Raw genomic sequence first — 12,920 nt, forward strand, 5'->3', positions numbered from 1 at the left:
ATACAAATTAAGACCACAATGATCCATGACCCCACATCCACTGAAGGCTAACATTAACCACCACTAAGTAACAACTAAAAATACCAAGAAACTGCTGAGGATTTGAAACACTCGGGACCCCTCCTATATTGCCGGTAGGAATGTAAAAATAGAAAATCCACTCTGGAAATCAGTTTGGCAGCTTCTTATGAAGTTAAACACACTTACCATAAGCTACAATGGTCTTAATCATACGTATCTGTATGAAGCCTCACGTACACATACATGTTCATAGCAGCTTTATTTGAAACAACAAAAACCTGAAAATAACTCAAAGGTCCATCAGTTACTCAGTTACTCAATGAATAAACACAACTAAATGATAAAAGCGGAACTACCAATACATGCAACAACGTGAGTACCTCAGAAGCATGTTAACCAGAAGAAATGGAGACCAGAGACTAAATATGATTTTCCATTTATTGGAAATCCTAGAAAAGGCAAAAGCAGTGACAGAAGCAGATCGATGGCTGCCAATAGGTAGATGTAGAAGCAAGGGATTGGCTGCAAAAGGGAACAAGGGAAACATAGGTGATAGGAATGTTCTAGATCAAGACTGTGATGGTAGCAATTACATGACTTTATACAATTGAAAAAATTCACTGAATTAAACACTTAAATTGGCAAATTTTATTATATATCAAATAATATCTTAAAACTTAAAAAAACATGGAAATACATCAAAATGTAACAGTGGCAACATGCTTTGTTCAATTCCCAAGTATTCTACAATAAGGGGGTTATTTTAAAATCAGAATAAAAATGTCATTTAAAAACAATTAGTATATTATATAATTATACCACATGATCATTAATTACTTAAAAATAAATATACACAAACTCAGCTAGAAGAGTGGAAAGGAAATGTACGATTTACTTTGGTGAGGGGGTAAAATAAATTCCCTCTAAAGCTTCTCAATACTTTCTACCTTTTAGGATAGACTCTGTTTTAAAACTGCAGTCAGAACAGAAAATTACTTGTTGTAATAGGTATAAATGTATCGGGAGCTTTGCCCAAGTTAATGAATTAGGAGGCATTATATGTACTCACTTTGCAAAGACATTTTTGAAAGACTACTTGGTCGTTTCTTTGCTCTTCCCCCCTCTAAGTTTCTACTTCAGGGTTTAAGAATTGTTCTAGGTATCACAAAGAAAATGAGGCAAATATATTTTTCTTTTTAACGTCTTAAATAACTACTACTAAATAACAAATAGTTCTTAGACTAGGAATAAATTCTCCACTCAGTAATACACTATTTTGTAAACAAAAGAAACAACACAAATAGCACCTTGAATCAAGATTTCCATCCGGATCGGCTATACAGAAGACAGAAACTGGGGGTGACAGGGACTGCTTTAATCGCTCTCAGGAGTTCCTTTAAACAATTCTTCAGGAACATTTTCCTCATTCTTCTGGAGGTTAAATACTGGTTTGGGAACATAGAACCAATTAACTAATAATCCCCCCCCCCATTTTTTTTTTTTTTTTTTTTAAGTTTCCTTAAAGGCTATCTTCTAAGAACAGTCTGGCCCACTGTGAATTTAAACTGGAGAGTAAAGGGAAGAAAACACACAAACAGACACATACTTACAGAGCAAGCAGGACCTAATGATCACCTTGAGTTTAGGGACAAAACCACAATATCGTGATATGACTTGATTCAAGAATTCAGTAAGAGATCACTTTTGGGAGACTAGCTAAGAGAATGGACTTAGGACACACAGTACATTCAAAACCTTTAGAAGGCAAGGATAGGTTGACATACATTCCCAGAAGTGGGAGCAGTACCTGAACCAGTGCTGTTACATAAGATCATCATAGCATCATCAATAAATCCCAGTCAGTTTGACACTCTTCCTTTGGTTTCTTTGCATTGTTGGAAGGCACAAGAAAATCTGTATTTTTAAGGATGCAGCAGGATGTTCTCTTCCTACATTTCTTTTTGCAGTACGTTCAGGACTACTTTTACACCTTTTGTCAGACATGTGAGTCAAAACGTTAGATCACAAAAGAAATGGTAGAAACAGGTCTCAGCAAACACTCAATGATGGAGCTGATGTTCAGTTAATAAGCTTTCTGCCAAGTTAAACAAAACACACTACCCAAAAGTGGCCAACTCAATAAAGGAGGGTTTATTGTATCAAAACAAGTCCATGTGCAAAGCAGGTTTGGAACTGCGTAATTCAGCAGCTCACTAGCATTATCAAGGACCCTGGTGATTTACATCTTTCCACTGAGCCAACATCATTATCCTCTGTAATCCTAAAGTGGCTACAGCAGTGCCAGACTCAGAGAAGACAATGTCCAAAGGAGAAAAACTTGCTCCTCTGAATCTACTAGTGAAGAAAATCTTTCTCAGATGTCCTCTTGCAGAGCTCTTGTCAGTTGCAATCGACAACACAGGTTCACATCCTGGTGCCTCAACAGTTACTTGTAAGGAGAGAAGCCCATGCACGACTGGCTTAGAACAATCTGATTCACCCTTGGGGTAGAGTCCAATATCCCTGGGCACCAGGCTACACAGAGGAGGAACACTTGAATAATCAAGCAAATGAGGAGAGACAAATGGCTACTGGATAGCAACCAACAATTTGTCAGTCTGATAAGCCTGAAACACTAGCCTATTGCTCACTGGCCCTAAAATCACACTAACTTCCATTGTCTGAAGAGTAAAACAGAGCATGGAAATGAATATAATGGATTGTTATAAAAAAATAAAAATTCAGCGACAAATAAAAACTATGATTTAGTGAGTACGCTTTGTGTGCCAGACACTAGTCTACGCATTTTACATCTATCAACATATTTAATCCTCACAATTGTTACCTATATTTTACAGATAAAGAAAACAGAGACGCTGAGTAACTTGCCCATGGGAGTTGTTAAGTCATAGCTGAAATCTGAACTTAGGTGGTCAAGTCTGGCCTCATTTTTTTCAACTGCTACATTATGCTGCACAGGGAAATGCAAAAGGGGTACAAATATATTCTAAAAAGATTTTAAAAAATCAAATAAGCCAAAGGATAGTGATGTAGAAACCAAGCCAAAAAGTTAGCTGACATTTATACACTGTACATTTTATTAAATACTGGGCTTTATTACAACAAATTAATTTACTTCTGATAGAAGTTTCATTTAAAAATGTGGCTGTGTTCAAATTTTTAACTTGACACTGCCTTTTGCGCCTAACCATTCTCTTTTTACTGGTTTCTATACTCAGTCACTGTGGGCAGAAAGATTAACTTCTCAGAACAAAGGAATTTCTCCAGTGGTACAACATTCAATAGATGTAAGAGCAGTCCTCCCAAACTGTGGACATGGCCACAACAGAATATATGATCAGAGAACATATTGCTTTTTATGGTATATTTATGATAGCTACAGATAACATTGTTAAATCATGCACATTACGTCTTTACTACTTACTGAAGGTTTCTACCTTACATATGGAAATTATTCATGTCCCATGGTTTGGCATCTAGCCCCAAATTAAACTATGATAGAAAATGGCTGTCAAATTGTCAGACCACCACAGAAAAGTCGTCAGCTGTAATATCCATCCTGGATTCGTGGTGGTAAGTTCCTGGGACTTGCTTTTTCCTGTGTTTTGATCAAGTCTATAATAGCTGACAGTACTGCACAGTCTCTGGATTTAGTGTCCTTCCAATCTACAGGATGCGGACTTTCGATCTTCTCTTGCAGAAGGGTATCTAGCTCCTTTCTTAATTCCTAAGGTTGGGAAAAACCACATGTTCAACAAAGGTAGATACACTATTAAGCATCATAATAAATAAAAGTGACTTTAACTGTTAGAAAGAAATTTCATAAGCTATTATACACTGAAATATCTAGTGAGCAACTAACTAAAGTGTGGTTATGAGAGTAGCCAACTCAAGGGTAGTAAAGTTAAAAAATTCGAACTTTAATCACATTGAGCCATTTAGAATGGGTAGTCTATAAATCCCTCAAAAAAAAAATTGAAAAAACTACACATAAATTTCTCAATACTTTTTGCTCCGCTGAAATAGAGCAAGAAATGTTCCATATAACATACATAACACTTGGCACAAAACCACAAGACTATATGCTAACTTGCATGTAGATTCAAAGACAATCATGTAAAGTCAGTCACCTTAACAAGATGGGCAATTCTTGCTGGAGACTGAAAGACAATCCATTCATCTACAGCAATAGTTTCTTGATCGTTATCCTTCTGGATGGAAATATCACCTCCAAAGAACAAGAGACAGTATGGAGAAACCTCTGTGCAGTCATACAAGTATATCTGTAATGAGAATTAAAGCAAATTAATACTCACAAATCTGAAAGGATTATTGCCACATTAATTCACTAGCACCAGTGTTCATCTATCATTAGTGCTTTCCTTCTAAATTAGGTATTATCCTCCTACTACTGCAACTACGGAGACTAATTTTAAAGATAGACCGTTTAATGTTTTTTTAAGATTTTTATTTATGTGTGAGAGAGAGACAGAGAGAGCGCGCGCACGCACACACACAAGCAGGGGAAAGGGGTAGAGGGAGAAGCAGATTCCCCACAGAGCAGGGAGCCAGATACGGGGCTCGAGCCCAGGACCCCGCGATCCTGAGTGAAGGAAGACCTTAACCAAGACTTAGTCACCCAGGTGCCTCCAAAAATATACCATTTTAAACTAGCCTGTATTCATTAATTCAGAGAACAAAGGAGTTTTATATTTTTGTTTCAAACAGCATTGTTCTTCAAACAAAATATTTTGATTGACAAAGCAAAAACACTAATGTATCTGCAATTACTTTTATCTATACATAAACAGAATCTTAGTGTTCTCACCAGTACTAATAAGGTACATTGACATATCCATAAAATTCTCCATATGGTGTAAACTCCTGTATACCCTAAATGCCAGTATTTCTTGAAAGCAGGCTCTGAAGGAAAACCAGGCAAATCAAATAACTGTCCCAATTAATTAAAATACAAAGATCCATCATCATGGACCAGCTGCACATTAAAAGTATAGATTTACTTCAAGAAGTTATAATTCATATCAGAAAAAAATACTTCAGGACAAATTTTAATTGTGAAAAGTATGTAACAGCAAAAATACATCAACACTGATGTTTAGATTCCGGATTACTTAAAATATTCACTTACACTACTTGTTCTCATCTTCAGATGATAGATAAGCCAGTTGTAGTGAAATTCTGTTTGCTCCACATTAACAGATTTAGGATGAATAGCAACTAGTCCATCAGTTTTTGTGTAAACCTTGACCCTTAAAAAAAAGGCAAAATGTAGTTTTTTAAAAAAATTCCAGGAGATTCCAAACCAATCCTAGAATCTAAAAAAAACCTCCCCAGTTGAGGTCAGTTAATTTTTGTGAAATAAATGTACAAATCTATATTTGAGAACAAAAAAAATTTACTTCAGTGTGTAGGAGTCTTTAATTAATAGAATTCAGCAGAGAGATGTTTGATTGTTTAAATGGTCCATGGTAATTACCTGTACTAAGTGACAGCATAAAAGGCTGGTAATCTGTTAACCCTTTCTACATTTCTAAGAGCATCTTTTCCATAGTACTAGGAATTCATAAATGCTACTAACCAAAATGAATCACGGTCACGAGTCATTATGCAGAATAAAATCAGAAATTATTTTTCCTCGCCACAGTCTATTTAACCAATGCCACCCTAGAATCCTACATCACTTAGAGCAGCAGGGTTTGGCAAACACTTTCCGTATCAGACCACAGAGAAAATACTTTGTGGGCGGGCCCTGAGATCTGTCACAGCTACCCAACTCTGCTGGCGTAGCAGAAAAGGACACACAGACATGTAAATGAATAGGTGTGGCTGTGTTCCAATAAAAATTTACACAAACAATATTTTGGCCAAGCACAGTAAAATTTGCTGAATCCTGGTCTAGACCAAAATAAAGCACCAAATACAAACAAAACTACATTTTTCCCATAAATCCTTCCTAGGAAGTCAGAGACATATAATATATATTTCAGAGTCTCTCTGTTATACTACCTGTAAAGTCAGGGAGTAGACACAAAAAGAAATGTGACAAGGACTGGTATCAGAGAAGTACCTGGATCACTTAGAATGAGGATAATCCAGCCACCATGATTAAAATTCAGGTAACCCACAATTTCGTATGTTTAACAGGGTTTCTCAACCTCTGCACTTTTGACATATTAAACTGAGTAATCTTTGTTGTGGGTGCTGTCCTCATTACTGAAGGTTTGATAGCATCTCTGGCCTCTTATCTACTAGACACTAACAGTACTGCCCCAGCTGTAACCACCACAGGATCTCCAGACAGAGCCAAATAAAATGTCCCTTGGCAGGTAAAGTCACCCCAGTTGAGAAACACCGCCCTAAAACATTGTCTGCACTTAGCTTATCTGAGATCTTGTACTTTTTCATGTTTATAATCATAGGGTATCCAAACTTTTTCATTTAATGAAAAATGAAATTATTTTGCTGAAATTACTTTGAAATTATTTTGTAAAACTATTCTGTTACTACTATATAGTAACTTTCATAAGCCTATGAGCTTAAATGCCATATGATATTATCAAATAATCTCCCCACTGCTACTGGACATCCATGTTCTTTATAGTACAGCTTTTATTTATTTATTTTTTAGTACAGCTTTTAAAAAACATTTGGAATTACTTCCTTAGGACAGAGTGCTCAAATTAACATACTCACTTATGACTCCACTGAGCCACTATTTTAATGACTTGACAACTGATTCTATCTAGTGTGCCTCTAAAAGGGTGGTACCAATTCACATACTACTAGTCATTTGTGACTTCTAGTTTCTCTGTTCCCTCACCAGAATGAACTCATTTGTTAGGCAAAAACATGCCTTACACTCTCCAATTACTACTAAGGCTGATTATCTATATATACAGTAAAAGTTACAGCTTATTTCTCAAAATAGTGAAATCACCACAATTTTCATCAAAGAGGTAAATTACAAAATTATGTCTTAGAAGAAATCCTAAAAAAAAAAAAAAAAAAAAAAAAAATCTTCTCTAGGTAATATCCATCCACCTCTGATTTTTTAGTAGTTGGCTTACTTTCCTAATATTTACCTTAGTATTATATTTTACTAACATTTTGTGTGAATAATAGCTGATGCCAGGTATGTGCTATGAGGGGAAGTGATGCCTATATTAAAGAGTCGGCCTTCTCTTAAGTGATCAAAAGTAAAGAACAAAGAATAGGGTCCAAATATAAATAAGAACAAGTTTACAACGTAAGTTCTGTTGCATTAAGAGTATTTCAAAAGCTTAAGGAGAGCATTAAGTAACTCATAATAATCTTCAATGCTTACATTTTTCTTTTTTTACCCAAGTTTAGTCGGATTTTAGCAACTTTGGGATATAAACCAGCACAGATGACCGCTTTAATTATCTTCTCATTATCTATTAGGGGGTAGGAAGATTTAAAAAAAAAAAAAAAGTAAAGTACAGATACAACAATGGCAAATGGCAACAAGCTTTTTACACTGAATTTTCTGCTTTACCTGAATTTATATTAGATTTCGGATCTTTAGGATTTCTACTGCTTACAAATCCAGCTCCAAGAAGATGCTCAGCAAACTGTCCTTTCATGTTATGCAGCATCTAGAGATCAATGGTAACAAACGGAACTAGAAGATCTTTCACACAGATTTATAGAGGCATATACTCATCAATAGCTAGTTCTCCTTGCTTTATAAACACTTGCAAAAATGTGGTGTTTTTAGAGCAGAGGTTGCAAAAACCTGTTTTTGTCAATAAACTATTATTGGACAAAGTCACATTTACCTATTACATATGCTTATTTTACACTATAAAGGCAGAAGTGAGTGGCTGTAATAGAGACTATATGGGCTATAAGCCTAAGATATTTACTGTCTGATTTCCTTTCAGAAAAGATCTACCTGCTATAGGGAATAACCACTGGTGTTTAACTATTTTTGCCAATTTTTGCAAAAAAGAGTCACTAATTTTAAAAGTTGTTCTCCAATATTTTGAAACAAAAAATACAGAAAAGCATAAATAAAATAACATCTGTATTTCTACTGCTGAGAATGAACTACTGTTTCACATTGGCACAAAGGCTTAAGGTCTGTTTGTTTTGAAGGAGAATTATAATTTGAGTACAAATGATGCATTGTTCATAAAGCACATAAGCAATGCAGAAATGTACATATGAAATTTCCCTGAACTCAGTACTGTCAGAAGTAACCATTAACTAAGGAAATACTGTAGACACTTACACATATTTACTGACAGAACTGAACAGAAATGCTACGGTAACAATGTGATAACAGTATAAAAGTTGTTTTAATAAAAGTATGAAAATTAATTTAGTTCAATTTGGGGGGGGTGCCAGGTAATTTTAGTTCAATTTAAAGTTTTTTTTTTCTTATGGGTGCCTTGGTGGCTCAGTCAGTTAAGCACCTCCCTTCAGCTCAGGTCATGATCCCAGGGTCCTGGGATTGGGCTCCATGCTCAGTGGGGAGTCTGCTTCTCCTTCTCCCTCTGGCTCCTCCTGCATGTGTGCTCTCTCACTCTCTCTCAAATACATAATTTTAAAAAATACTCATTTTATCTTTTTTAAAGATTTTATTCATTTATCTGGGTCAGAGAGAAAGAGAGTGCGAGCACGAGCACAAATGAGTAGGAGAGGGAGAAGCAGGCTCCCCGCTGAGCAGTGAGCCCAATGTAGCAGACTCCTGGACCACAACTTGAGCCTAAGGCTGACACTTAATCAACTAAGCTACCCAGGCGCCCAATTTTAGTTCAATTAAAAAAAAAAAAAAAAGAAAAAAAGGAAAACTAAATAGGGATAGAAATTAAATTGATGAATCCTAAATTTTCATGATTATAGTATAATAAAGGATCCCTGTAAACTTAATAAATGATGAAACATAGTCAGTCTTATTTAAGTGTATGCCCCTTTTATGAACTGTGTGACTTTAGCTTCCCCAACTAATTTCCTATCACTGACTCTCTAGACCACCCTCGTTTTTTTATTATATTGTTCAAGGTAATCTTTATATTCTATTCTGGATCTATAATTCCCAATACTGTTTTGTATTCATTTTGTGTTTAAACAATATTAACACACTTCGCTCAGATTTAGCATGCACTCTCCATTCCTGAAATTCTTTTGATTTACCTCTTAATAGGCAGCATTTCACTGTTGGTGAGTTTTTCAACATCAGTTCATGGGTCTAGTATTTCAAGCGCTTGACCTGACCTGACCTCTGTCTTTATAGTTGAATTAATATGCTGACTGGATGTAATATTCTCAACACTTAAATTAGGCCACCTTTTCATACCTGTAGTTCATTTTATTTTTTCTATTTCAGGGAAATGTTCTTGCACGTATCTCTATGTACACATTTGTAAATACACCTGAATTTTCTTTGGAGAGACATCTATTATCTTCATGATGGATCAGTCCAATCTTCCGGTCTACAATTTTTTCTTTTGCAGCTGAACCTACAAATTGTGATTATCTAAAGCCTTTCTTCTATGGCAATATTTTAAAGGGACTTCTACTTTGCGCCTTCTGATTCTCTTGGTCACTGTGTCTTCTTAGGTCTACCTGCAGTCTTTATATCCATTCTATTGGTTTCTTTTCTTTGTTTTACTGAATTCAGAATCTTCTTAAACTGGTTTCTACTATGAAGGAGTTGAAAGGTATTTTCTGTTACGATATGTTCTATTTCATTCTTTTCCCCCTCTGATTGTAGTAACTTTCAGAATTTTCTAACTCTTCATTCTGTTAATCTTTGAGCAGTTTTGATCAGATTTGCTAGTTTCTTGATTATTTTACCTCCTTGGGAATTTGTTAAATGTCCAATACCAGGGTTCATGCCACATAGCTGGAACGTACACGTAATAGGGGAAGGTGAGGAATTCCTATTCTTACACTTCTCCAATTCAGTATAGCCTTCAGTCTGATAGCTGTCCTATTGATTATCTTCTGTTTCACAAATGCGTCCTGTCCAGTGTTTTCTTATGACACAAAACAGTTAAATATAACCTACCCCAAAATTAACGTACAGACATTATCCAATATTTTAAAATAGATCCTCGGAGGTTTTTGTTTTGTTTAAGATTTTTATTTAGTAATGAGACACACAAAGAGAGAGAGGCAGAGACATTCGAGAGGGAGAAGCAGGCTCCCCACGGAGAGTCTATGAAGGACTCAACCCCAGGACCCCAGCATCATGCCCTGAGCTGAATGAAGACACTCAACCACTGAGCTACTACCCAAGTGTCCCTAGATTCTCGAATTAATGAAAATTTTCAGGCTAAATCATCAAAACAGCAACTAGGGAGTCGGGGAAAAATGGGGAGTCAAGCTTTACTACATTTTCCTGCTATACTCTGGAATCTTCGTTCTTTCCTTAGCTAATAGTAGCTTTATGTTTATTATAGTGTAAACCTTGTTTTGTTGCAGTTAATTTAATAGATTGCCTCTATTATTTTGTATAATCATTCAACTTCATATGACAAACTAACACAATCAACATTTTGCTACAAATCTAATAACTAAACAAAACGGATACATATATACTCTAACATATTTGGGAATCATTTCAAAACATCACCGTTACCTGCAATGTATTTGAAGACAAAAAATATTCCCAGCAATAGTCTTTTTCGTATCTGAAACCACGTCGCCTAGCTTCTTCCCAGCCCTATGGGGCAAAGAAATAAAGAGAACTATTCTGATATTTCATTTTCTTTGTAAAAGAAATTCAAAGAATTTTGAAATTTATAAGCAAAAAAACAAAACTCAAGTTTTCTACAATTCTAATTAAGTGATAGCTATTCAAAATAAATTTCCAGACCTTTTTTCATATAAACAAGTACAAGTTATATAGTAATATATTGGGTATTTTATACTAGATATAAATATATAGAGTATATATCAATCAAAAAGAATACTCTGTTGGACGAATTCCAATGCTATTGTATATTTTTAACTTCATAAATAGAATATAAACTTTCCCATAATATGTAGTACAAAACTGGATCAAGAACTATAGTAAAAAGATGCTATCTCTAAAAACCAAATTACATTTAAATTTTGCAAAGATGGGTGATAAATGTTTTTCTCAAGTAAGCATGACTTTTGGGAGAAGAAACGATCTCTCTAAATAATGTACAGGATTATAATACGCTATCAAAATGTTAAATCTAAAAGCAGTTATAGTTTATTAATGAACAAAATGAGATTATCTTTCATGAAAGTCAAAGATACAAATGAATACTATCAAATAACATCGAATAGGTTTCTGAGACAAACTCTCCACTTGTCTATTGTTATCAAAACAGACTTTCTTCCCAAAAGGATAAATATAACAAATTACCAGAAAATTGAAAAAACCTTTTTTCAATTTTTGAAAATTGAAATTTTCAATTTCAATTGTGTAAACACAATTTGAGTGTTCACCTAATTTTAAACACTCAGTAATTTAATCCTAATATCTATAATAATAGATACCTATAATAACATAGATTTTTAAAAGGGAGTATGTTCCTCTTCTATCAGCTTTTCACTTGAATGAATAGTCACAATCTAAGATAAGTCATTGTTTACTTTTTACCTCAAATGCATTTACAACTGTCAGGTGGTCACTTTTGGTGTCTTTTGCCAGTTCTTTTCTTCTTGCATCAGCAATCTTTTCTTTGCCCTTCAGAAAGGAGGGGAAAAAAATTCATGAAGGCAATTTAAAAAGCTCTGATGGTAAGTAAACACAGAAAGGCATCCTAATATAAAAGCTAATGAAAAATGGACCTAAACAACAACTATTCTATGTATATAAAAATGTCCAGCCTTTTATTTGTATCTTTCTTACCAACGGAATGACAAAGGGATCTTTGAAGCTGAGACTAGCAGCAATGGTGAGTACTGGGTCTAAACAACAGAATAGAGCTCCAAAAAGAATCATTTTTCCAATGTGTGGCTCAACTGGTAATCGTGCTAAGTGGACTCCAAGGGGTGTTAATTCTTCTTGTTTATCCAAGGCATTCTGTAAAGCAAGTATTTATGTTTAAAATAGACATTATAAAGCATCATATTCAAAACTATTTTAGCTTGCTTTAAAATAAATAAATAGCAGGAGAGTCCTCACCCTCTTAGGCCCAAATGCCCTAATATCATTCAATATTGTTTTCTTCATCAAAACTTAAGTTCTGAGGTCAGCAAAGGTTAGAAACTTAGATTAAAACAAAACAAAAAAACCCCACTTTACTCTAAATGTTAGAAGAGAAATACATTAGCAAACCTTCAATCAAATAAAGATAATCACTCACCAGATTTGTGGGGAAAAAAACAACAAAAAAGAACTATTATATATTTGGAATATATAATACAGAGCCTTGATTCTAGTAATTTAAGAGACATCAGACAGGAAGGCAAGAAAAAATGGGCATATCTAGAACACTGAAAAATGGGTGTGGACTACTGCTCTGATTACCTAGGGAATTTGGTCCAATCATCCCACTGAGCATAGCTAGAAAAGCTGCTTGAAGACACTGAGGAGTTAAAAAAAGTACAAGAATTATAAAAATAGAATTTAGGGAATAGAAGTCCAGGTTGGTGAGCCCAGCATCGGGGCTTCTTTTCCTGGCAAAAGCAATATAAATCCTCTTTGGAGAAGTTATCACCATCCCAGGCTTCAACTTTGTATCTACAAAGAACTATGTAAATACGATATCCAGTATATAATTAAAATACGTCTACAAGAAGGTATCAACAAAAAATTTTAAAAAATAAGAACTATAACACACATGTATCCCATTAGACAGACTTCTACTACACGTTTATGGCAGAAATAACCTTAATCTTACAAAAAC

At 34.8% G+C, this 12,920-nt stretch overlaps 1 protein-coding gene across 5 annotated transcripts in view; it reads right to left on the reverse strand.

Annotated features, from left to right (window-relative positions):
• Positions 1-646: 646 nt before the first annotated feature.
• Positions 647-12,920, reverse strand: part of DHX36 (DEAH-box helicase 36) — a 63,751-nt gene continuing 51,477 nt past the window's right edge. For all 5 annotated transcript variants that reach the window (XM_038571265.1, XM_038571266.1, XM_038571264.1 and 2 more), the window contains 8 exons: positions 11,921-12,094; positions 11,669-11,755; positions 10,673-10,756; positions 7,580-7,679; positions 7,388-7,478; positions 5,192-5,312; positions 4,173-4,325; positions 647-3,769 (listed from right to left, as the gene is read on the reverse strand). In XM_038571265.1, coding sequence (XP_038427193.1) covers positions 3,584-3,769; positions 4,173-4,325; positions 5,192-5,312; positions 7,388-7,478; positions 7,580-7,679; positions 10,673-10,756; positions 11,669-11,755; positions 11,921-12,094 — 996 coding nt within the window. In that variant the 3' untranslated portion in view covers positions 647-3,583. The remainder of the gene's footprint in view (positions 3,770-4,172; positions 4,326-5,191; positions 5,313-7,387; positions 7,479-7,579; positions 7,680-10,672; positions 10,757-11,668; positions 11,756-11,920; positions 12,095-12,920) is intronic.

This window comes from Canis lupus, chromosome 23, assembly GCF_011100685.1.
Source record: "Canis lupus familiaris isolate Mischka breed German Shepherd chromosome 23, alternate assembly UU_Cfam_GSD_1.0, whole genome shotgun sequence".
NCBI classification, from domain to species: Eukaryota; Metazoa; Chordata; class Mammalia; order Carnivora; family Canidae; genus Canis; species Canis lupus.